The sequence below is a fragment of the Ooceraea biroi genome, chromosome 5, assembly GCF_003672135.1.
Source record: "Ooceraea biroi isolate clonal line C1 chromosome 5, Obir_v5.4, whole genome shotgun sequence".
NCBI classification, from domain to species: Eukaryota; Metazoa; Arthropoda; class Insecta; order Hymenoptera; family Formicidae; genus Ooceraea; species Ooceraea biroi.
In genome coordinates, this window is record NC_039510.1 from 7,752,729 (window position 1) to 7,780,174 (window position 27,446).

General features: G+C 37.5%; 2 protein-coding genes and 1 pseudogene across 2 annotated transcripts; 2 read left to right on the forward strand and 1 right to left on the reverse strand.

Annotated features, from left to right (window-relative positions):
- Positions 1–2,272: 2,272 nt before the first annotated feature.
- LOC113561995 lies at positions 2,273–4,019 on the forward strand. Its single transcript, XM_026969819.1, has one exon. It carries the CDS (start codon positions 2,467–2,469, stop codon positions 3,901–3,903), a length of 1,437 nt encoding a protein of 478 aa, XP_026825620.1. The 5' UTR covers positions 2,273–2,466; the 3' UTR covers positions 3,904–4,019.
- Positions 4,020–14,913: 10,894 nt separating this feature from the next.
- Positions 14,914–17,472, forward strand: LOC105285401 (annotated as a pseudogene).
- A 138-nt stretch (positions 17,473–17,610) lies between these two features.
- LOC113561950 lies at positions 17,611–23,087 on the reverse strand. The gene is made up of 8 exons (XM_026969627.1): positions 23,005–23,087; positions 18,998–19,220; positions 18,726–18,911; positions 18,626–18,638; positions 18,463–18,570; positions 18,129–18,329; positions 17,970–18,052; positions 17,611–17,882 (listed from the first exon to the last, which is right to left on the reverse strand). Exons 1-8 carry the CDS (start codon positions 23,085–23,087, stop codon positions 17,718–17,720), a joined length of 1,062 nt encoding a protein of 353 aa, XP_026825428.1. The 3' UTR covers positions 17,611–17,717.
- Positions 23,088–27,446: the final 4,359 nt, after the last annotated feature.

The following is a 27,446-nucleotide window of genomic DNA, read 5'->3' on the forward strand; positions in this document are numbered from 1 at the left end:
GTGGAAGAGCACGAGGAAGACGGGCTTTCCGCCCGTAAAGTTGGTGTCCCAATTGTGCCAGTGTCCAATCGTGGCTTGGTGTCCAATTAGTGCGGTGTCCAATCGTGCAATGTGCATGCGCAATCGTGATGGTGGCAATTGTGCGGTGGCCACATTGTGCGGTATACATCGTGCTGTGTCCAAAATAGAACAGTGTTGCAATACAACGATGTGCGATATTGCGGTGTGCAATCGTGCGGTGTGCAATCGTTTCCGTGTTGCAAATGAAGGCGATCTGTAACGTTGTTATACCAAATCTGGAGTAAGGCGAAAGCAATTAATAAATTTCTTCACGTGGAAGAAAAAAAGGGAGTTCTGAGCATCTCTCAATAACCTTCTTCTATACGCCGTTTAGTCGACGTATCCTTTCATTAATAACAGGCAAGTCCAGTGCCAAATACTCAAGGGCCATTCTCTACAAACATAACATTTTTTTTTTTTTTCCCCCAAAATATGTCAAGTATACAAAAATATTAAATTTCTTATAAGTCTATAAAAATAAGAATTTGATTGCAATATCGAAAAGAGTGAAGCAATTTTAGATCGACAAGAAACATTAATATAATTGTAAAATATTGATATGTAAATGCGCATTAATCTGTAACCCAATTACTATATGAACAATATAAATTACTTACAACTTCTTAAATGTTTGAACGCTTCAAAACCGTTTCGAATTATTTTTATAACACCTTGATTTTAAGATTGACTCGTAAATTTGCACCATTAACGCTCTAACTTATCGTCGTTACGCGATACCGAGGGGTACGGACCCTTCGTTATGATAAAGACACATAACGATACCTTAACGACGTTTTACGGTTCAGATAGCGACGGAAATCATTACCACTCACTTACAGAAATCGCATTTGTCGTTACAGCAACATCTCGTTACGAGTTCCGTAGAAATGCTAATTTTCCTTAATTGATTAAACTTTGTAAAGGGAAAAATAGCATTAGACATAAATACATGTCATCATTAATATAAGAAATAATTTTAAGGCTATATAATGAATAATCATGCGCAGTCTAGAAGACTTTAGACCCGCTAGTTTTAAATCATGCAAAATGCATAGTTAATATTAAGGTTGTACATCGATTAACACGACATTTATATTGTATGTCCTGTTTTAGTAAGGAAAGCAATACTAGTAATTTTGAAATTATTATTACGCATTACATTGCCAGCGGGACCGTAGATTTAGGAACCTGCGTAAGTTGCAACGAGCAACTTTTCAGAAACGACCCATGAGTTATTGTATACATTGCAAGAGTATTTATAGAGAACTTTTGGGACATGACAACTTAAATAGGATTGATATGTCAAACACAGATTTTTTGTATAACACATACACGAAAAACTTTGAATATATAAAACCTAAGTCGGAATAATAAAATAATTATAATGGCGGAAGTTAATTTGGTTAAATGTGTACGAGTTTATCGAGTTCTGAATGAACAAGATCGGAAATATTATTGCGTATTTTGTTGGCACAATCAAATATTTTTACCCAGCATTAATATTGAAACTTCGGTTGGCCCTATGGAAGGAATATTCCAGACACTACATTATTTTACAAATTGTTTTAATACAATGATTTTCCGATGTGCCATGTGTAACAATAAATTATCCGATATTGTTATGATAGATCAATGTGAAAGATGTTACTTAAAATTTAGGAATTTAAGAACACGAGGCCAATTACAAGATTCAGATTTGTTAACTACTTGTTTCATTTATAATTTGGAAAATAATGAGCTAACACACTCATGCGTATCAGGTTGAAAGCATATGGTAACACCAAACGAATTATTGGCAATATTTATTAAGCTGAATGATTGTAACATTGTCCATAGAACAATGAAGCCGTTATCAGGAATTATGTTATTCGTATTAATCCCCACAACCTACGGACTCATTGGATTCGATTGTGGAGGTCAGCATTTAAATGTAACCACAGTATCATTGCTAGGTGTCAGAGACTGTGAACTTAAGCACCAATCGTTAAATACATCTGACACACACATTCAGTTACTACAACTTGCGGAATACAATTACGTGGAAGTGATACAGTGCAAAGTTGAAATATCGCGAGTGATACAGTACTGTGGAATGCATTCGCATATATCAGCTGTAGCCAATGCACGACTAGAGTACCTACAGGAAGTTTCCAGAGTCAAGTGCTACCACGCTTTTCAGGAAGGGACCTTCTCCATAGGACTGGGAGGATCGTCACCAAACTGAAGCCTAATACTACCACCGTTCACAGCATCCTGCTTGCCGGAACGATAAACCATGATGGAACCTGCAAGGGTACACAATTCTCCGACCCTTACGGGACTTGGCACAACGTCGTAGTAGATGGAACTGTACGGATATCATTAAAGTCATCCTATGTTCCTGTGCACCTAAATTCTGGAAAAGTAATGCTAAGATCAGGAACTGTCTGCACACTGAGCGACGGTTTTTGCATCGATTTTGACGATGGATATTCATATTGGAAACCAATGCCCACATCGTCTTGTAATTTCCACCAGTACAACGTACTGTATGAAGGAACGGCAGTTAAAATGAATGGAATAATGGATACCATTCATCAGACTATTTATACTCTTGTCAGTCAGGATACAACTTTTGCCTTGACAGCAGGAGGAAGTCAAGCCGTGTGTGGATACACCCTACTCACCACGGAGCATCCTAAACTATTTATCTTGGAGGCAGAAAAGGGAAACACCTTCGCGGAGCGAAGAGACATCCCTGTGGAGAACCTCGATATTTTCACCTACGTCAACTCTAAATTCGTGTACGTAGAAAAACATATACGACATCAGATGACATCGTTGTATCGTGACGTTATTCAACAACGTTGCGAGTTGGAAAAGGAAGTGTTAAAAAACACACTGTCCTTCGCTACTCTTCAGCCAGACGAATTCGCTTATCGGCTCATGAAAGGACCAGGTTACATGGCCGTCACTGCAGGGGAAGCCGTTCATGTCATCAAGTGTATACCAGTGGACGTCATCGTACGCCGCACTAAGGAATGTTATATTGAGCTACCGGTTACAGTACGCAACACTTCCCTCTTTATCACACCAAAATCACACGTGTTGACCAAGATGGGAACCATACGAGAGTGTAGCTACGAATTGCCAACCCTTTATCGAATTGAGGATACATGGATTGAACTTATTCCGGAGCCACGTGTTCGCAGAACATCGTTGCAGCAGTTACAACCTATGACAAGTATGTCATGGAATTATTTAACGCCGGGACCACTAGCTTCCAGCGGAATATATTCCCAGGCGGATCTTGATAAAATCAGGGATCATATAATGTTCCCTGCTGAAAAGCCAGCGCTACTTAACAGCATGGCTCGTGGAATCACCGGACACGTCATGCCTGACGATACCATGTCCATTTACAACTTATTGGATGAAGCATCATTAAACAAAATTGCTGAGTCAACTGCTAAACGGATCTGGGGCGGATTCATCACATTTGGATCAGCCACAGCTGGAGTTTTTGGAGTATTATTAGTAGTACGACTAATCAAGCTAGCCATCGACACGATGATACATGGTTATGCTCTACATTCAGCCTACGGATGCAGTCTGTACGTGCTAGGAGCTATCTGGAGCTCCTTGACTCATCTGCTACTCTATTTGGCCAGAGGTACAGCCAAACGCAGCCACACAGATGGACGAGCAGATCCCGAGGAACAACGATCATCGGAACCTGTGGAACCAGTATTATCGCAGTCTTTGTCGCAGAACAACCCTAGCAATCAGCCAACTTCGCCGCAGGTGACTGACAGTGAAACCATTGTATACACAGACTTACAAAAACGTTTGCGTGAATATTAGAACCATTTCCTCGATTGCATCGGAAATGTTCTTAAATAAGGGGGGGGATGTGACGTCCTGACGTCCACCTCACACCCATTTTTAATTTTTTTTTATTTACAATATTAATTATTAATGTATAACCGCTGATAGTTATTTTTGAGTGTTATTGATACTTACCATTTTTGCTTCACTACTTATTATTAACCACAGGCTTACGTAGAGTGGTCTGTTATTAGTCTAACCAAGAATATTATTTACTTGGCAACCTAACCGACACATATATTATGTTAAAAGCTTTAGCTTGATACTAGTTTTAATATAAAAATATATGAAGTAATTATATTAACATATATAAAGGGAAAAGAAAATATTAAAAGGACAAAAACAATATATATGTATAACTTAGTTATTATGCTTTATGATAGATTTATTTAATTAATTTAGTCACGTATATATATATATATATATATATATATTTTCTGAAACATAAAAACACAAAAACATACATAAAATCAGTAAAATATATAAAAACAGTTTTATATACTCTAGCAGTTAAATAAAATAATTTTGAAACATTTATCATTAATAATTTGATAGATTTATAATATAATATTACGAGATTGGTAATATTTAAGATCGTTTGAACTGTAATACCATGAAGGTTTTTATAGGTGTAGCAAAACCATTGAGCTACTTAATATTGTTTATTATATAAAAAGTATTAATGTTAGTTGTAATAATTGAAAGAATTAATTTAAAAATATATCTTATTATATGGTTATATAGCCATTGATAAGTATTACAAATTTGGCTTAATACATTTGGGTTCTTGACAGGATAAAATATTTAATTATTTTTATAACAAAGAAACAAATGATTTGAAATGGATTTTATTATACTATAGTAAAGTCCTTTGCAAGTAGGTAATTTTCGTTAAAACCAATAGGGTCGGTTATTATATAAAAACGGGAAAAATCAATTAGTTATTTAAGACAAGAGTAAAAATAATGCCGGCGGAATTGAGTTTTATTAAGTGACGGTGTAGCTTTGATAGTTATTATAATTTACGGAGACATTTGGTGTTGATTGTTGTACAAGGTCATAAGTTGTTATTAATAACAATTAAAGGAGTAAATTTTGGAATTAATTTTATTATACAATGAAATAGTTTTGTGAGTGTAGTAAATTGTATTACCACATTTGAAGTGATTTATCGTATAGAAAAATTAATATTATTTTTATAACATAAAAGGAGAAACATTTTATAAGTAAAAGAATGTAGAATATTTGTCTACAATCTTAGTCAAAAAGAAGTACGTATTTAAATTTACGAAATTGCAATAAAATTTTACTAAATTTTTTGGGTCTAAAATTTGAACCGTAAGGAAATAATTTGTTATAATTATATTGAAGCATCTAGGTCATAAGAGGAAACTAATAGGGACCTCAGATTTTGAAAATAATCATTTTTACGGAAGTGACCAACAACTTTTGGGAATCATCATTTTTAGCTAGGCTGATGGTACCTGTGATGAAATTTTTCTTATCGCACCACGGGATCATTGAGAAACCACAAAATTGCAAAGTCACTATTTGTTAAACAAATCAGCGTTATTTTTCAATATTTATAGTGTAGAAAGTTTTAATGAAATATTAATAGTTTAGAAGTTACAAAGTTAAAAACAATTAAAGTGAAAATCAATTAGTGAACAATTTAATATAAAAGGAAATAAGTTGTTTAACCCAAAAATATTAAGAAAAGAATAAATCGTTAATTAATTATGAATAAAAGTATATTACACATGGTATTACATTCATAGTAAGGATTATTGAATTTATTTAATGGAATATTTTATGTTACTGAGCATTAATTTAAGTATATAATTATTACGCATTTAATCTGTTAATAATTAAGTATATTAACAACACCATATACGAACACACTTATATATGTGCATATAACCCATAAAAGAATTATTGGTTATTTAAGATTTTATGAATTAATTAAGACTAACATTGTATTGGAATAATAATTTTATACGGTTTAATTATAATATTAAACCCGGCACACCAATAGTTGCTTTATTACTAATTTTATAATAACCAAAGAATAGACGTGCAAGTACATACACGTGTATATCTATATATATAGGCATCCCTATATATATAAGACAATTATTGGTTGAGTGAGATTTTATAAGTTTATTAGAATGGAATCTTGAAATAATAATTTTAGATGATTTAATTACATTATTAAAGGCTCATGATACCAATAATTGATTTTACAATAATTTATAATGATTATTATTTCACTGAATGCGTTATATTATTAAGTAGACGTATGCAGGGTCTTATAATAATTCATGCATAAGACTAGGAGCATATAAAATGCATATGTCAAGCGTTATAATTTTAAGATTAAATTTGTGAGCATTACAGAATTATTTAATATTAATTTGAATAAGACAGTGAACACAGCGTTAAGTAACAAAGGAATAAAGATTTAAATTCACGAAGGAATATTATTTCATGATGACTAATTGTAAAAGACGGTGACTTGTCGGCACCTGATTGAAATAATAATCCAAGACCGCTGTCTTAATCAAAGGTTGAATAGATATCTCGAGCAAGACATATCGGCAGGAAGTTGCAGCTGCCATTTGATTCGGAGAAACTCCGGTTGATTAAAAAGCATAACAGATGAGCGATAATTCTGTACTGCGAATTTCATGTTGAACTTACGCGTCAAAATACGTTTATCTTTTGTAAGCGTTGAGCTCACCGTTGAGCTCATCGTCCCCACTAGACGCACCGTGAGACCAATCCCACCACTTAAGTTTTCGATCCCACCATAAGAATCTTCGAAAACGAAGAACCAATGAGTTAAGTGGGCAGAGCCTCCCTACTATTTTAGTTTTTGCTTTAACCGTAGCGTCCCCACTTATTGTAATCCCTTCTCGAGCTACAGGGACCCTGTCCCCAAGCATCATAATTTTTGAGTATATAACGTGATGCAGCAGCCAGAGAATCAGACTCACACTTTAGACTCACACTTTAGACTCACACTTTTTACACACACCTTTTACACTGTACCTTTTTGACGACCCTTTTAGACTACACTTACTTTTAATTAATTATTGGAGTCGCTAGCTAGCGTAAATTCGCTAACTAAGCGTAAAATATAACGTAGAGCCAGTGAAGTTTGAGTTATTACCAAAGTCTGATTGACTTATTCTTTTGCTGCTACATCATCAAGTGCTTCCTGACCTGAGGGTTAGATTTGTGCGAACGCTTGTGAGTAGATTTATTTAATTATTTTATACTCGCTGCTCTTATGGAACGTTATACTTGTACTCCATATACATACTACACATTTTGACAGATTTATAAAGTTTCAATACATTATTATATTTACAGTTACTTAATATTTTCGAATTATAATTAGTTGTGAAACAATTACTGGCCTGAGGGTTCAGATTTATATGACATTTGCGAATAAAATTATTTCAAGTAACACATATATTCATATTGTAACCAACTTCTATATTACACTTGAATTTAGTAATAAACTTTTGATTAATTTAATTGTTCATTAAATATACCCTTCAATTATTATTGTTTAATCATTGAGAATAATGTTAGTGGTACAACAGTTGCAATTAACCATAATTTAACTTTAACTTTTGTTCAGAATCGCTCGCCAGCGTAAATTCGCAGCGAAGCGTCATCCTATATTGAATATATAGTGCATGAATGCATTAATTATATCAATTTATTTGTGCGAGGCATACCCATTTATTTCAATTATATTTAAAGCGTTAAATCGCTTTTTCCCTTTTGAATACCATTAACAGCGACTTCATTCGCTGTGAGTTATCCTTTGAAAACAGTCGAGAGCGAACATTCGCTTCCATACCTGTCATATACCACGGCGTGTATAGCCGCCATTTTCTCATCCTTTAGCTCGGTATACGAACATATATGCCTCATTACACAATTAAGTCGTATTTAATATTTAAGTGAATTAAAATCAAATCATACCATTATTTGAAGGATAATTCGATTATAAACATTAATTTAACATTTGCATTACAAGTTTATTACATTTGTGTACTTAAATCAAGTGAGCATGGTAAAAAGTTCGACTCACACTAGTGACAATAGTACGACTTACGCTAGTGACAATTACGATAGTGACAATTACGCTAGTGACAATATTAAGGAATTGCTGACTTACCATAAGGCAGTGCACGGTGAATTAATAACTTTAATTGTGGTTACAGTATATCACTAACAAGATTTAAGTTTAATAACTCACTCTAGTGACAATAGTACGACTTACGCTAGTGACAATTACGCTAGTGACAATTACGCTAGTGACAATATTAAGGAATTGCTGACTTACCATAAGGCAGTGCACGGTGAATTAATAATTTTAATCTTGGTTACAGTATATCACTAACAAGATTTAAGTTTAATAAATTACATAATTTTCGTTTATTGTATTGTTAAGCACGAACATAGATTCATTCGTCTGACCAATTCCTTATGTATACTACGTCTGACCAAATCATTATATATTCTACCTGATACATTCAATTTAGTCACAGGAGGTATATTTTATTTAATTACCAAATAAAGCATTACGAAATTATGAATAACAGTTAATAACGAATTAGAATCTATATTAATTTGTTTTAAATCATTATTTTATTCTTCAACTCCATCACAGTGTATGAGCATAAAAGTGCTCGTCTCATTACTTTGTGTTACATTCCACTTAAAGAAAGGCATAGTAACCTGCCTACTTTCCTTTTGAGATATTTTATTTTATCAATCCTTTGCATATGAGCATTATTATTGCTCATCCTTTTCATTTTTCCATTAGTAAGAGCGAAGCGACTCCCTTATTTCCATATTATACCACCGTCATACACTACACAGCGACATAACGCTACGATTTTCTTTTCAATATTTTCCTATTCTTATACCATAATTTTGTTGAAGAAATAAGAGAGATAATAATTTAAATTCAGTTTTCATATATTAGATAATAGAGAGATATCAAGTTACAATCAATATTGATTACAATATTTACCTTTTGACAATCACAATTTCATCACCGTAAGAGTTAATCGCAAGCTCTCTCCATTCCCGGGTAAAGTCGGTGTATGCAGATTGACCCATAATCAAAAGAGAGCACCTGAAATCAAATCACCTGAGGGATAGATTTGGGACAGGTACCTGATCGTCTACATTCTCACTTCCCCGGACGTGACAGGGGTCGGCGAATGCGGCACCCAAGGCGGGAAGAGATCAACAATGAGATTACGAACAGCATCCACCGCCTGTGGATTGTAACTATTACACGTATCTTTACTATTAAAACTATTTTTAAATTGCTTAATTTTCTTCCATATGCAGTTCGGATTAGAGTCCTTTCGAAGACCTTCACAAAAGTCAATAAATTTTTTCTTTTTAATTTCTTTCAAGCCAACTCTGGTTTTGGCTTCGATCTTTTTATAATTTAAGAAATTCTCTCTCGTTGAATGTCTCTTAAAGACTCTGAAAGCTTCTTTACGAGATGCTATAAGAGCGTCGCAATCCGCATCCCACCATGGAGCCGCAGGGTTTTTACGTTTATTAGAATTACCGAAAGGTTTACGGTGGATACTATTCGAGACCGCCCGATCAGGTCCGATACGATTGACTGCATCAGAGTTGTGACTAGATCTTCTCCTCTCCCCGCCCCCCTGAATAGGCTCTGACTTGTTAAAGAAGTCTGTAATTAAATTAATAAATGTAGTGTACATCACTTGGATATCTTCTATCATATATAAGTCTGGTAATTTATCAAATATAGCAGATAATAAATTACTTTGGAACGACTTCCAGGGAAAATTTCTATGATATAGTCTAAATATTCCACTCTTAAATCGTTTTTCCACTGGCGTATTTAAGTTAATAAAAATGGGGAAATGGTCGCTGCCCCACAAATCAGAGCCTACCCGCCAGCTAGCGCTCAAATCCATCGATGCAGAGCAAAAGGACAGATCTAGCATGGATGAATATCCTGTCTCAATTCTATAAAAAGTGGAAGAGCTGTCATTAAGCAAGACAATGTCCAGATCTGACACATTGTCTAAAAAAGCGTTCAGATATTGTGGAGTAAAATTAAAATCTCCTCCGATAAGATAACTCTCTTGAAATTGTGAGAAAAAGGTCTTCCATGCAGGGAGAGAAATTGGTACGTCAGGACTTCTATAAACCGCGATAAAAGATAATACGTCAGTACCTGAATGAACGTTGATTCCACACACCTCCACATGGCCATCGCAGTCGCCAATATTATTAATGATAGAGTATTTGATGTCTGATCTAATCAAAATAGCTACGCCGCCACCTCTCCGGCCGATCCTGTCAGCGCGAATCGCATCAAATCCGCGAATGCGCACAGGATCCATCGGGGTCAACCAGGTCTCTACAAGAAGAAAGATATCAGTATTCCCAGCGTAATTAGAAATCTCAGATATTTTGTTTTTTAAGCTCCGAGCATTCCATTGCACTATTCTAAGTTGTCGGAATGTTATTACTAGAGTTCTGGTTATTAACGGATGAAGTATTTTCTAAATGCAATGTAATTGTTTTAAGTATACGACTAAGTAAAAGATCTGAATTTGGAGCCGAAAGGATTTTCTCAAGGATAGAATATAACAAATGAAAAGATGAAGAGTCGTTTACAGGTGGAGCCCGCAACGCATCCTGATACGTACGACCCACAGTCCTCAGGGGGGGGGGAAGTCCTCCATCGTCCTTTGAGAGGGAGGAAGAGTCGTCCCACGCCGAGCCCTCGTGACAGCACGTTTCGCTTCCAAATATGAGAGATTATCTAGAGCCATGGTCCTATTGATCTCTTGGTGAAGTTACAATATCTGACATCTGCTGTTGAGGGTATGATGATCGCCCGCACAGTTAATACACTTCGATGGAGCACCACAGGATGACCCGTTCAGCTGATGAACCACGCCACAATTCAAGCAAGTTTTTTTCCTTAGCTTCGCATCCTTTGCTGGTGTGGCCAAATTTGCCGCACGAGTAACATTTACGAACTGGAGGGACGTACGGAGTGAGAGGCAGCTTAACCTTCCAAGCCGATATATGAGATGGTAGAGTTTGGGATTGCAATTCAATGCAGATCGTCTTCGAATCGACCCATTGTTTTGTTGTAGGGTCTTTCCGTTTTAATCTAAACATCTTGGAGATCCTGAAAAAAGGATTTTCTTCCGTCACCACTGCATTAAATTCTTCAAGGGAAATATCCAAATCGATCTGCTGTACAACCACTTTCCTGAGAACTTTGTAACGCGGAATGAAAGCGGTGAGACCCAGCTTCTTAATAAATGGATTCGTCAAGGATCTAAAGGAATTTTGTCAAACTACTATTAACATTGTACAGTGACCTCGAAAACCACCACAAAAATGGTTTTTGAAACTAATTTAAAACAATTGGAATTTGGGTCCGCCATTTTGGATGCACCATATTGAATTTGCCATTTTTCATCCGCCACCTCTAGATTGATATAACTGTTACCAAAATCGTAATCACGGGTCTAAAACACTTCTTCGAAACTGACTTTGAATATTTTTGAAAATTCTGCGATTTCGGTCCACGATTTTGAATCTGCCATTCCGAATCTCGTAAAATTAATGCCAAGCATTCAGACAATGAAATCATAATAGAGTAATGTCGTAAAAGCTGTAAGAGGATAACGCTCAGAAGTAGCGTTAGTTAGCATTGTGCTATAGAGTGTTAAATTTTCGAATGCGTTTTCTAACCTTAAAATGCGTTGTTAGCACAAATAAAAATACACGTGTCTAATGTTTTTCGATGTACTACGTGTGTGCAAAGTTTCAAGAAAATCGGCGAGTGGCACTTAGGTAGTGTTACTTGTAAGAATTCAGACACGCGTGGCCCAGTTACTTATAAAAAAATTAATCTGGACCAACGCGACGAACATCCTGTTGGTCATACTAAGGGGAGTCAAGGGGTGGTTCATCACAAGTGCCGCATTATAATTCCCGAAAAACATTATCATAAAGCTGTCTGTTTATACCGCGATAATTATTAGAGCGACCACTAGTTTATAAAAAATTATTATTCCCAGAATTAGAATGCCCCACTTTTAGCATTTTCAGCCATATATAAAGGGAGCGATCTGGCCGGAGGGCTCTTCTTCTCCAAAAAATTTATTCCGTGATACTACGTGAAAGTCTTGATACGAAAAGTCTCGAAACAGTTTCTAAGTCCAGCGGTTAAGTCGTAGAGTCAGTGAATTTCTCAGCTCTAACTCATTTCTGGCCAGTTCGACTCTATTCCGTGGCAGCAATCGAAGACTTCCAAACGAAGATATACTCTACAAAGCAAGAAAGTAAGCCGAACATCTATCATTCGATTAATTTTCTTCCCTTCCGATTTTATTTGGTGGAACCTCCTTAATTTGTAATAACGATCAAGGAGTTCATTACCGTTTTCCCCTTTAAGTGGCTCACTTAGAACGCGGAACAGAGAGTTCGTCTCACCCCGCGGAGACATTTTCGGCCGACCGAAGGGCAGTTTCTCCCGAATCGACGGCGACCGCTCGCAACAATTGCGATTTAACACCGAGTCCTCTTCCTCGTGATTCAATCGATACGCACACACCTTCCCCCATTTCCTCTCCAGATTCCTCAGTCGATCATAGATCCTTTCCTTCACCATCATTTTCTTCTCAGACCGATTTCCCTTTTTCCCTCCCAGACCTATCCTCTCCATGGTTTTCTCCTATTTCTTCCCCGGAGCTTGACCAATATTTGCTCCCTTCTGAAACTGAGGAACATTCGGTTCCTCTTTCAGAAATCCCGCTTTCTCTTCCCCTCGACACCCAAGGATAATTATTGTGAAATTTCATTTTTTTTCCCTCTTTTATATTTTAATTATATATATATATATATATATATATATATATATATTTAATTTTAATCCGTGCGTCAAAAGAAACCGGCGAATTGTATTTTGTTTTTTAAACAACAGAATATATTATGATCTTTTTATTTAAATCGCAATATTATTTTTTGACCTCATCCTTCATTTTTCTTGCCAACTTTTCGCACGAGATCCTATCCTTGGTAAAAGGGATTCAGTTCCCTTGCCTAAAAACGGACCACGAGCTGACCCTTTCGTGTGTTAGGGTTATTGCGACCTAAGGTTGTAGGCCCTTACAGCGAAGCGTATGGATAGGCTCGACTCGAGATTTCTGCGGCTAAGTGCCCACGAAACTCGACAGGCGTCTTGTTCCGCCCCACTGTAGAGCCGTCGGAGCTCTGGACGTAACAGTATTTTATATTAGCTTGGCATAGCAATTTTGAGATTTTAATAATTGACATGCCATCAGACGTTCTTCTATCCGCCACCTTCCTTATGAATACAATGAATGGACCCTTATTAGATTTTTCGTACCTTAGAGGAATTGAGTCGTCCTCCTTGGCGTTCGTATCTGTGTTCTTGATCGAGTTGTTCGATCTTGGTCTCTTAGCGTCTTCTGTTGATGTTATTTTCCCTTCGACTGTCCTATCTGATGTTTTGGATTTTTTATTAGTAGACTTAGCTGAGTAATGTTTAGAGCCTTGATCCTGTTGTCCTGTGACGTGTTCTTCCGAGATCAGCCTCGAGGACGGAGCTGAGTCGTCCTCCGAGGACGCAGGCATGCTCCTCTTCAGGCTGGGAGGCTTGTCCACGATTACCTCCATCACCTCTTCCTGCGAAAAGCCCCTACAGTCGTCGTCGCTATTATAGTCCATTATTTTAGGCGGGAGAGATGGCTTTCTCCCGCCTAATGGCGACTGGTTGTTAAGGTTAGCGATATCCTTGATTTATGCCCGCCGTATTTCCTTGCACCAGACTCGAGAGCGGAGTTTGCCACAAAGAAGGAAAAGTCGCGCCTCCGAGGCTCACCAAGTGGCAAAAAGCCGTGTTAATTCTATAAAATATCTCGTCCAGTTTAACAGCTCAGGAGAAAACACGTGCGTACTGGTTGCGCGCTGAGACCGCTCTCCGTCTGTCCTTCTCAAATAGACATGTATTGCAACGCCATCTCTCGAAGCATGGAGGAACTAATCTTGTGCTTTGTTAGCACGCGTGGCCATGAATGCAGACGCGTATATTCACGTAATTTTCCAAGAAAGAAATCTTTTTTATTACGCATCTAAATTCACTTCTAAAAACATCCTCATATTCCTTTATTGTGAATTTAGTGTGGATGATAGTAATTTCGTATGTACGCAGTGTCAAATTTATATTATTGTACGACATTCGCCAAGAAACCTATAAGATGAGTGTAATGTTCGATTTTTTTTCCGTTTAGAAAGTACAGTCTTATCTTCCACACTACATTATTGTGTGTACTTTCATCCTGCCAAAGGATTTTACATTCTGTGAATTCAATAAAAAGATCCTGTTCTTGGAAAATCACTATTTCGGCCTTACTTCGGCCTAAGTTCGGCCGGTAAGACGACTCCAGGATCCCTTTAAGTCGTCGTTATATGCTCATAACGACAGTTGTCGGTTCGTTATATAACGAGATGTTGCTGTAACGACAAATGCGATTCTGTAAGTGAGTGGTAATGATTTCCGTCGCTATTGATACCGTAAAACGTCGTTAAGGTATCGTTATGTGTCTTTATCATAACGAAGGGTCCGGTACCCCTCGGTATCGCGTAACGACGATAAGTTAGAGCGTTAATGGTGCAAATTTACGAGTCAATCTTAAAATCAAGGTGTTATAAAAATATTTCGAAACGTTTTGAAGCGTTCAAAACATTTAAAGAAGTTGGTAAGTAATTTATATTGTTCATAATAATAATTGGTTTACAGAAAATAATGCGCATTTACATATCAATACTTTTACAATATATTAAATGTTTTCTTGTCGATCTAAAATTGCTTCACTCTTTTCGATATTGCAATCAAATTCTTATTTTTATAGACTTATAAGAATTTATATTTTTGTATACTTGACATATTTGATGTTATGTTTGTAGAGAATGGCCCTTGAGTATTTGGCACTGGACTTGCTGTTATTAGATGAAAGGATACGTCGACTAGAACGGCGTATAGAGAGAAGGTTATTGAGAGATGCTCAGAACCCCTTTTTCCTTCCACGTGAAGAATTTATTAATTGCTTTCGCCTTACTCCAGATTTGGTAATACACGTTACAGGATCGCCTTCATTTGCACACGGAACGATTGCACACCGCACGATTGCACACGCAATATTGCACACGTTGTATTGCACACTGTTCTATTGGACACAGCACGATTGTATACCGCACAATTGGCCACCGCACAATTGGCCACCACACGATTGCGCATGCACATTGCACGATTGGACACCGCACTATTGGACACCGCACGATTGGACACTGCACAATTGGACACCACTTTACGGGCGAAGCCCGTCTCCTCGTGCTCTTCCACCCAAGCATATACTTTCCCAGTATAAACTTTCTTACTTTAATATTATTAATTTTTTATACTGGGAAAGTATATGCTTGGGTGGAAGAGCACGAGGAGACGGGCTTCGCTTGTCACCTAGTACTCTTCCACAAAAAAAATAACAAAACTTTTAGGCGACCAAAAGTACTGCATGGAAGTTACAATATAGAACCTTGCTTTGCGTGGAACCTCGCTTCATATACTCTCAGCATGCTTTCTAAATTTATTAAATATCGCACGTTGATTTACTTCGCAGTGACAGATTTCATAACCTATTCGACTCGTCAACTTTAACGATAAATATCTCGCTTTGCAAGGCAGAGCGACGATTTTAACTTTCATTTTCGGTTTCTACGCGTCAAAATACATAATATATTGCAGACGCTAGCGCACGTACATTGTCGTAGCGTCTTATAATATCAATCGGTCGTAAAGTGGTGTCCAATTGTGCAGTGTCCAATCGCGCGGTGTCCAATAGTGCGGTGTCCAATCGTACAATGTGCGTGCGCAATCGTACGGTGGCCAATCGTGCTATGTCCAATAGAACAGTGTGCAATACAACGTGTGCAATATTGCGTGTGCAATATTGCGTGTGCAATCGTGCGGTGTGCAATCGTTCCGTGTGCAAACGGGATACGCCCCAGGTTACAAATACTCTAAGGGCTGATTTACAGAATAGACGAATCACCGGCTTAGCAATAGAAATAAAGGTAATATTGAAACAAAATAAAAAACTTGATATCAGTTAGTTACTTCTTGGTTCAAGAGTTCTTTTTCTGTAACATCATTATACTGAGGAAACAGAATACTTAAGATATAAATGTAGTAAAATTTAGTTTTCTCGAAATATCAAACTTTATTAAAATGAATGTTTATTGCAGGTATTGGCTGCTTTGCAGTTTTATGCGCAAGGCAGCTATCAACGAAGTGTCAGCAACCAATTTCATTTGAATATTAGCCAGACAACTACAAGTCATTGCATTCATGCTGTCACTGCTGCGATCAATCAACGTTTGTTGCGTAGATGGATAAAATTTCCAACGACTGTGGAAGATCGACAGCAAGCACGTCAAAAGTTTTCTACTGCTGCGCAGCCATTTGAAGGTGCTATAGGTGCTATGGACTGTACTTTAGTTCACATCATAGCGCCACATGAACATGAAGAGGCCTTCATCAACCATCATGGTAATCATGCCCTGAATGTACAAGCTGTAAGTAAAAATGGGTAGCAAATTGTTTTTGCCGCAGATTTGCATCATTGTAATATCGCCTACTTGTTTTCAGATTGTTGATCCAGATATGAAAATATTAAACATCAATCCAAGATATCCAGGTGCACGAAACGATGCATATATCTGGAGCGTATCACCGATTCGACAGGTCATGGAGTTCCATTTTAACAGAGGAGAAAGTAAAACTTGGCTGATCGGTAAGTCTCATTGATTAACAATATCTGCTCAAATTTTCCAACGTAAAGAAATATCTTGATAGGAATTGAATGCCATATATTTTTAAAACGTCCTTTCATTTAACGTTGCTTTTTATCACATTATCACGTTTCCAAGTTTATTCTTTTTTTCAAATCTTCAATATATTCGTTTAATATTAATATTTTTCATCAGGCGATGCTGGATATCCATTGGAACCGTGGCTCATGACACCCTTGCCTGGTTTTCCGGAAGACACTCGACAGTATCAATATACAAAACAGCTTTGCAAGGCCAGAAATGTTGTCGAACGCTTCTTTGGTGTTTTTAAATCCGTATGGAGGTGTCTTTCTTATCAGCGTGTATTAATGTACAAACCTGCATTTGCTGCACAAATAGTAAATGCATGTGCGATTCTTCATAATATAAGGATTGAACATCGCTTGCAAGAATTTCAAGTACCAATAGATGTGAATCATCCAGAAAATGTAAATGCTGGCCATGTGGATATCGTGGATGAATATATTGCTCAAAGAGGACCAAACGCTGTGGCGCAGAGAATTCAACGTCAAATAATGAGACAGATTTCCAAATTATCGCGATGCAGAAGCTGATGGCCAAGAACAATAAAAATAAAGTATTATTTCTGAGAATATAATGTGCATTGTTCTCACCATTTTATTATAAATAAAATTATTATTACAGTTTTATATTACATTTCCTTATGGATAAAACCTTTTTTAATTAACTTACGATACAAACAAAAAACATTTTTTTAAATAACATTTTGAAATATAACAAAATATAAACTATGAGAATATATACTAAGATCTATTAGATCCAACTTAACAGCAAAAATACAAAATGTTAATTTTTTAAATGTTTAAAATTTTTTTACTAAGAACATCAATGCAATCTTTAATTATTGCACTTAGCTCTGCGTACGTCTTATCACGAGTTCTTTCTGTTTCTATGAAAGCACGCAGAATCTCATTTCGCTCTTTGTTATCGGATATTTGTTTCAAAATTTGCGCGAACATCTGTAAAAACATAATTTAAAAATACGTTAAAGCATTGAGTTTACTATAATAGTGTATTTTATATAGTTAAATTAGTTCAGAAAGTACCTCCATGCACGTAATTTGGCGTTCAGTCAGTGCACTGAAATCTTCTCGTGCATCAGTCAATTGTATGGCCAATCTTTTTCGACCTTAAAAATAAAATATAATACATTCTGAGCCCTTTTATGATGTAACAAGAAAGTAGGTGTCTGCAACTATACTCACCCCGTTTTGTGACTCTTGCTGGCTGAATTCTTTTTAACTGTTCGGAAATGTTCCTACGTGGATTTGTTTCCGGTGATTGCATTATTTCTGATTCCACCATTGTTTGTTCCTTTGCTGTTGAAGCAGTTTGTGAATTTGGCATTTGTGCGTGAAGAAGCTCACCGTTTTCTGCTACTTGAAACTCATGTATTATTTCGCAATCTATAAGAAACAAATAAAGTAAATTCAAGCCGGTCTTAAATATAATATCTGACTTTTAATACCGCGGCGTAACACATTCATGTGATGACTTATGATAACATACGCAATACGTATGTTTAAAACAATTACTGACCTGTAAAGTTGGTGCTTATGACGCCATTGCTGTCCCGCACTGTAATCATCTCAGGAATGTTTTCTAAAACTTCATTCTGACCTTGAGATAATAATTCTTTGCTTGCGGCTGAAATAAATGTTTGAGAAACAAACAATATTTTACGTATATTTACAATATTTACAATATTTTGACAGCTATTATTGACAATATTATTTACAAGTGTTTTAAAAAGAAAAACCATAATAATAATAATAATTAACTGTATCATAATTTGTAATTACTTGTTCCTCAGGAAAAGAATCAGGGCACTGGACGCCTTCGACATAATCGAAACCCATAATCCCCAATATTTTTTCCTCTCGCTCAGTCAATTTCAGTGGAGGGCCGCTACGGTTTCCTGTTGTAACTCGATTTTCCCGAATCTTTGCTACTTTTTGTGAAACAGCTGTCTTGTTGTCTCTCCATGTCTGAAAAAAATTTCTAACCGATTAATACCTCAAAATACTTGTAAATAGTAGAAGTGTACGTATAATTTTTTAAATACAATTTTTACCGATTTCCATGATTTCATATCCTTTGTCTTCCCATCTTTTGACATTTTATTCAAATCGGACACTAATTGCTCCCATGATGCCCTCAAATCGGAATTTCCCTGAAGGGTATTAAATTTTCCAGTTGCAACATGTAGATGTTGTATGAAATAATCTACCATGTAATCGATTTGGGCTTGCGTTGCTTTTGTCTGCCTCTTTTTTACGTTCGTCTTCTCGGTTGTTCTGAAAAGAAATAAACGAAACGTTTGCTGTAAGCAAATGCACTATATAAACTTTAAATACAAATAAAAAAATATAACTTCTAATAAGCAGTTTTACTCAATCAATAAGTAAAGGAAAGAGCGAAAGAGCCAAGCCGGTTGTCTGGGCATTTTTCTTCATTCCTAAATGTTCTTTCGATTAATGAACATTGCGGTCCCCATTCAATGAATGACCATCGTCTGTATAAATATTATTACATTACATTATTATCAGAGTTTGAAATGAATGAGGATCGAAACGTTTATTATTTAAAAAAACATTTAAAAATAGAGAAAATTGCCCCACAACCGACTTGGCTCTTTCGATCTGCTTTTTATTTATTGGTTAATTAGCGTCTTATATTTATTTATTTTACTTGAATCTTATCAAAATATTGCATACTTACTGTGATGCAGATTGGGCTCAACTTCCGAATAGCCCCCCCTCCGAATTGCATGAAATTTTTAGGATATGTAGAGGTAGAGAGAAGGAAGGTGTGGATGGAAGGATTTTTTGCGGAAAGGCTTCCTAGCGAAGAAATTAACAAAAAAAGGTTTAATGATTTTGCACGAATTTCCAGCTGTCTACGCGAATCAAGAACTTGACTTTGATATATATTATAGAGGTCACCTCCCTTAGTAACCTGTAGAAGGTTTTAGTTCTCCTTCGTTATTAATTAAAAAGTTATTAACAAAAGAAGTTTAAGGATTTTGCACGCATATGTAATCTTAATGGACCTTAGTATGTTACCTCTGCTCGCGTTTGTGTTAACAAATATTGGTAATACTGCTGTTTAGGGGACCCACCTCCTATGACTTTGACCTTGACATATGTTGTCAAGGTCACCCTCCTGAGTGACCTTCAGAAGGTTTTAGCCGTAGCTCGTTGTTTGTTAAAAAGTTAACAAACGAAGTTTGAAAACTATACTACTTAAAATTAGTGGTCATAATATACTGATGTGTGTAGAGACTAACTAGGTTAGTTAGGTTAAGTTAGGTTAGGTTAGGTTAGGTCAGGTCAGGTCTTGACCTTTATTAAAAAGTTGTTAAACAACGAAGTATCACACTCGGTTTTCAGCCTGCGTTTTGGGTGGCGGGGGGGAGGGGCTTCGTCGAAGCCGATGTAACAGATTTCACCGTATAGATTGTGATCACCTGGTACACGGCAGGTATCCTGGCGGGGGGGAGGGGCTTTGCCCCTCCCGCCCCCCCGCGAAGCGGGCTGAAAACCGAGCGTGTACGTTCGGGGCTCCAGTTTCGGAAAATTCGTGCGAAATCATCAAACTTCTTTTGTTATTAACTTTTTAATAAACAACGAGCGACGGCTAATACCTTCTGAAGGTCACTCAGGACATTAACTTTGACAACATATGTCAGGGTCAAGGTCTTGATTTGCGTAGACAGCTGGAAATTCATGCAAAATCATTAAACCTTTTATTATTAATTTCTTCGCTAGAAGGCGTTTTCGCACAAAATCCTTCCACCCACACCTTCCTCACCTCTACCTCTATATATCCTAAAACTTTCATGAAAATCGGAGGGGGGGCTATTCGGAAGTCTTACCGCAGATTGCATTGCGTAATAAATATATTCAGTTTTTATGACTTCTTCTTGTCTCTGGAAATTTTTGTGTGTAACACAACACATAGGATCTCAGTGTACAGCGTGAAGCAATGTAGACACGTTATTGTAACATGAACATTGGCAGTATCGGTAACTAAATTTCAGTAAATTACCGAAGTTACTAAGCTTTTCTAGTAAATACGTCACTTCCTGTGCATAACGATAACATTAAATAACAATGTTTCGTTATCACGCTTTGTAGCGTTAAAGTGTCTTTACTTTGAGGTTACGGAATCGCATAGTCGGTATCTGGCTGTCGTTACACATATCGAAAGTCGGTATCGTTACTGTAACGTTCCGTGTCGCTATAATTATAACAAGTTATAAAATCGGGCTACAGACAAGAATGTATCCTCTCTCCCCTCTTGTTTAATTTATATGCGGACAAGATCTTTAAAGAAGCCATTGGCGATTTGGATCTCGGCATCAAGATGAATGGAGTACGCATCAGTATTCTCAAATACGCTGACGACACGGTTATTTTGGCAGAAAATAGTAAGGACCTCCAACTGTTTCTCAATAGAATTTCCACAACCAGCCATAGAGCAAGATTAAGTATTAACATTGATAAAACAAAGATGATGGGTTTTAGCCGCCAGAACCATGATTCATTTCTCCACCTCCACGGTAAACAAATTGAATGTGTCACCTCATTCAAATATCTGGGGTGCTTGATCACTGAGGACCTAGATCCCGATCGGGAGGTTAAGCGTAGAATAGAATATGCTCGCACTATTTTTAACAAATTGAGACCTTTCTTCTGCGACGATAGTTTAAACTTAAATATACGGCGGAGGATAGCTAAATGCTATGTTTGGTCTGCTCTTCTGTACGGGGTTGAGGCATGGACCCTCAAGATAGGCACGATGAACCGCCTAGAGGCCTTCGCAATGTGAATGATCAGGCGTAGGCTCCGAATCTCCTGGATCGACAGTGTCCAACACTGAAGTGCTAGAGAGAGCACGTGCACAACGTGAGCTGCTGACCACTATCAAATGTAGAAAGATTAGCTATCACGGGCACGTCTTGCGAGGGGAGAAGTACCACCTCCTCCACCTAATTCTGAAAGGAAGAATTGAAGGTCGCCGAGGAATAGAGAGAAAACAGTTATCCTGGCTAAGAAACATCAGGACATAGACCGGTATTCGAAGGGCGGAGGAGCTCTTCCGCATGGCGGAAGAGAGAGAAACTATTGCCAGAGTGATCGCCAATGTTCGGGGGACCGGGCACATGAAGAAGAAGAACAAGTGCCAACAACTCGTGAAAACATAATTCAGCGAAGCAGGAATACTTGCACACAAATTGAAGCAGACACACTTTTAAGTTGTGTACAATCATTTGAAGTGCGGATCAATATATGCATCCAAGTTGAAAGTCATCAGTTCGAGCATTTAATTTAATTGAATAGTGAGAGGCAAGGGGACTCACTGAAAAAAGTCACTCCGACTACAGCGCTATGATAATTCGAAAAAATGTTTCAGACAAAAGTTACATATTTTTCGACGTAGAATCCGAATCTGCAATAAAAAGTAGGGGTTCCCATTTAAGATTTCAAAGTTACCCCCGCTCCACCCCCAGGGGCGGCGGGAGCGGGCTAATTTTAGCATAAGTGAATTGGCCCCTCGAAAATAGTGCGGGTTATGTGGAACATTTTTTCCGTCCGATGCAATTTCTCGAGATAGTTTGCAGTCTCAAGTTAAAAAACTCACCCTGTATATATATACCATCCATCTTCACCTTTCCGGTCGGTACTTTCCTACCGGACACCCTGTATATATATATATATATATATACACAGGGTGTCTCATTTTAAAGTTTCCCCTAAAATATTTCAGAAACACTGTGTTAAATCGAAAAATGTTTCAAACAAAAGTTTTGTTACTTCGAGGGGGACATAAGACGGTACTATTGGTTTGACCTTGGGTGGCGTTGTCAAGGTCATATGGAATTCAACGTTGTTTTTTTAAACGGAACCCCATACTTTTTATTGCAGATTCTCATTCTTCGTCGAAAAGTAAGTAACTTTTGTTGGAAACATTTTTTTAAAAAACGCCCTCCTTATCCCGAAAACTCAGGTTCAACCTTTGGCGAACCAATGATAATACTCGCTTTATAACAGACACGGAAGTTTTATTTTATTTTACTGTTTACCATCAGTTGACCAGAAGTTCACCTGAAGTTGCCTAACTTCATTATAAGACCTTTCACGATCACCCCATCCCCGCATCATTAGGAGTGCAATCCTCTCTCGTTCTAAAAGATTTGCCATTTTATAAGTGATTAGAGAATGAAATAAATAAATTCTGAGTTATTGAGAATAAATGTTTTGCTGAGTATTATAAAATGGAAAAAAAACTGATTTTTGCAGGACTTCTATGGTAAGGACTAAGGTACTATGGTGAGGACGAATCAAGGTTGTGTTACAGATTAAAAATCAGTCAAATCCAAAAATGGTGAAGGATTTTACAGATTATTGAGTTCTGACCTGTTATGTACCCAATGCTACTGTACAATCAGTGTTGCCAGTCTGCAGACGCGGCTCACGGCTCAGCGCGATGTGGTGAGGGCAAGCGAAGTGGAGAGGGTACCGCGCCGGCGCCTCTGCTCTGATATCTAATGGTAGTCATCGGGTACTCATCAAACAGTCCTCGTATGTTTAGACAATGCTGGAGGACATTTTGAACATCTCATGGAGTAGTGTAAAGCGGAGCAATCGGTCTTTTCCAGGGCCACAAGATGTGCAAAACCGATCAACACCCTCCACGTGGTGCACACTGGGTAACGCTAATGCTGACGGTAAACAGTAAAATAAAAAAAAAACTTCCGTGTCTGTTATAAAGCGAGTATTATCATTGGTCCGCCAAAGGTTGAACCTGAGTTTCCGAGATAAGGAGGGCGTTTTTTAAAAAAATGTTTCGAACAAAAGTTACTTACTTTTCGACGAAAAATCAGAATCTGCAATAAAAAGTATGGGGTTCCGTTTAAAAAAACAAAGTTGAACTCCATATGACCTTGCCAACGCCACCCAAGGTCAAACCAATAGTACCGTCTTATGTCCCCCTCGAAGTCACAAAACTTTTGTTTGAAACATTTTTCAATTTAACGCAGTATTTCTGAAATATTTTAGGGCAAACTTTAAAATGGGACACCTTGTATACATAAAAAAAGGAAAAAAAAGAAAAAAAGGGGGTCAAATAATAATAAAGGAGAGAGTATTTTCCTAGTCAGCTTATCACAAGTTATTACCAGAATCGTTTGAACTGTGAGATGCGGAAAAGGAGCATAGTAAAGGAAACAGAAAGAAATAATGCATAAATATATATATATATATATATGTATATATAATGCGCATATGTGAATACTTGTAGTCCTCAGATGATAGCTATAGAACAGCCCTACCCAGGAAAGGCGAGAGACTAAGTCTGCTTTTAGTTGAACCTCCCATAAGGGAAGAGAGCACTAACATTAAGATATTCATGAATATGTTCATGTCGATATACAACACGAGCAATAATAGCAAAAAATATAAATATATATATTTAGTTAATGCTCCCTTCTCATCATTTTATTAGTAAGACGTAACGTTAATAAGTAATAAGTAGCGAGTAATCAACTGGAAGCAAGGAACCTTTCCTTTATTTCCAGCAAATATTGTATACCCCGATATTTGTCTAAGGTGGGGGGTGTTACGTCCAGTAGACTCCACGGTTCCTTGCTCCCAGAAAAAATAACACATTTCGAGGGAAAATCTAAATAGTTGAATGAATCTCTACACACGCGGCGATAAGTGCGGTCGCGGGTGTACAGGGGGGCCACGTGCCCACCGTAAAAATGTCTAAATGAAGGACGAAACCACTTGAACCAAAGGGGGTCAAGAGACGTGGCGCCTGTACACTGCCGGAACACTTAAAAGATGAGGCATATCTAGCGACGAAGAATGCTCCAAATCTGGGAAAAATAGAGGCGGCACTTGAAAAGTGTCACCCGTAGGAAGGCCATAAATTTATTCGACTAACTTTAATATCGAGAATTAGAGCACTCATGGGCACACATGAACCAGTTACTCGTTATAAATAAATCCAAACTAACGTAACTAACGCCTGGACTGTCATATTCGGGGTGTCACAGGGTGGTCTGCACAAGCACCGTACTTGATTTCCCGAAAATGATTATCATAAAACTGTCCAACGATGCAGTAATAATTATTAAAACAACGAGGACGCTGGTTCATGAAAAAAAACAATTCCCAGAATCCGAAATATCCCACCCTAAGCCTTTTAGCCCTGTATAAAGGGAGTGATCCGCTCCGGAGGTCTCTTTGCTCTTCATCCGGATCCAGAACCTCGTTACTCTGTCCGAAAAGTTTGCTCTTCTTCTGGATCCAGCACGTCATTCTGCCCGAAAAGTTTCGCTTCCGACTACAGAAAGCCGTGGCAATTTCTGAATAATCTTAGAATCATTGTCCTCGATCCGAAGATCATCCTGACGGGTTGGCTCTCTTAAGCGGCTAGAGGCGATTTCTACATACCACGAATACCTCATCGGAAGATTTTCTTGCAGCGAAGAAGTGCAACCGGCACACTAGCTTTTCTTCTTTCTCACTCGCCCTATCTATCTTCACCGACTATCACCTTCATTTTTTTAAATATAATTTAGCGAACAAAATTTTATTCCCATTCTTCCCTTTTAAGTGGCGAATTTAAACTGCGGAGACGCAACTTCGCCTTCGAACTACCAAGGGGCAGCTTCCCCTGAAACATCAGAGGCTGATCACGCGCAGGATAATTTAGTTTTTATCACACCGCATCACCCTGATAGCGTCTGCCCTGTCTGCGGAATTGTACATTCACCTTTGTCGTCATATCTCGAACCACCCTCTCCTCTCCAGTACACCACTGATTCCCTACCTGAATTGTCGCCTGAATGGTATTCTCCCATCCCATCTCCTTCCGAATTCGACCGCTACCTCCTTCCAACTGATCTTGAGGAATTCCCGGATCCTCCCCCGGTTTCTCCTATTCAGATACCGGTCAACCTCCACGATACCATCTTCTCTTCCTTCAGTGAACTGAGGGAGGTATACGAGGCTGGGATCGAAGCATTACACGAAACCATCTTAGATCGTTTCCCTTCATTCACCCTTCCCCTCCCTCCTTTCGCCTTCGTCCTAGGACCCGATCCAATTAACCTTGCTACCCTGAGAAGTGCGATCAGTGACGTAACACTTGACACTATAGTCCCACTGATCACTCGTAATAGACAGTACCCCGTTTTAATCCCTGCCTCATATATTCAATCCTTTTTTCATCTATAACCCATCATTTAGTCCCCGCAACGTTTAGGTTTTAGTTACACATTACTATATACTATACTGGGTGTTACAAAAGTCTGGACACGGTCGAATATTTCATAAACTATGCATTGTAGAAAGAAATGTTTCAGACAAAAGTTGTAGGATTTCAAGTAACGCATTACATAGAAACATCAGTATGACCTTGAAGAGTGTTGTCAAGGTCATGTGAAGGTCAACTTGGTTTTTTTAAATTGAAACCCCAACTTTTTATTGCAGATTCTGATTCTACGGGAAAAAATACGTAACTTTTATCTGAAACAGTTTTTTCGAATCTTCGTAGATGGCAGACAAAATCAATTAATTTAGAGGAACTTAGGGATCGCATTGTGCGCCAAGTAGACCTTATCACGCCAGAAACAAGACGGAATGTTCTGGATAATTTTTATTTGCGACTAGGTCATTGTCAAACAGCAAATGGATAGCACTTCGAACACTTAATCAACTAGGTCACACCATTTCGTGAGAGGCGAGGGGACTCACGTTAATCAAGCACTCCGAAGGGAACAGGACACTACTACGTCCATGTCGTTGTTCCTGGGTAGTGCTAAAAGTAGTTAATTTATCCACTCTTGTCGTCACCTGAAGTAAAAAGTAAGAGTTTGCGATTAAGAAATCAAATGTAACTCCAGATGACCTTCGGCATTAATTTGAAGTAATGCATTAAACAATAAGAGTTTTTATTAAACGAAAAACGAGAATGGTCGCCGAGCCCGCGTTTGGGGACGGCGAAGGGGGAAATGATTATTATGAAACGCGTTTTGTGTTGGGGCAGGTGGGAAGCTTGCATCAGGGCCGAGTTTCGCCGATTGCAGCGCTATCTACGAAGATTCGAAAAAACTGTTTCAGATAAAAGTTACGTATTTTTTCCCGTAGAATCAGAATCTGCAATAAAAAGTTGGGGTTTCAATTTAAAAAAACCAAGTTGACCTTCACATGACCTTGACAACACTCTTCAAGGTCATACTGATGTTTCTATGTAATGCGTTACTTGAAATCCTACAACTTTTGTCTGAAACATTTCTTTCTACAATGCATAGTTTATGAAATATTCGACTGTGTCCAGACTTTTGTAACACCCAGTATATGTTATACTTACACAATTTAATTTAATTTTAATAAGTTACCTTGGTATTTGTATTTTAATCCAAATTTATTCAAAGTTGTAAATGTTATTACCAAAGAAAATTTAATAATATACAATGTCACATTTTTCTTTCTAAATGTTCGGAATTA

What these genes read in the sequence shown, in the direction of transcription:
- LOC113561995 (XM_026969819.1), top strand. Translation starts at nt 2,467, where the DNA reads ATGCTAAGATCAGGAACTGTCTGCACACTGAGCGACGGTTTTTGCATC.
- LOC113561950 (XM_026969627.1), bottom strand. Translation starts at nt 23,087, where the DNA reads ATGCGGGGATGGGGTGATCGTGAAAGGTCTTATAATGAAGTTAGGCAA. An exon ending in TGGTCAACTGATGGTAAACA is followed by an intron (nt 19,221 to 23,004) that starts GTAAAATAAAAT and finishes ATTTCTTTTCAG; the next exon opens with AACAACCGAGAAGACGAACG. An exon ending in AGCAAGAGTCACAAAACGGG is followed by an intron (nt 18,053 to 18,128) that starts GTGAGTATAGTT and finishes TTTATTTTTAAG; the next exon opens with GTCGAAAAAGATTGGCCATA.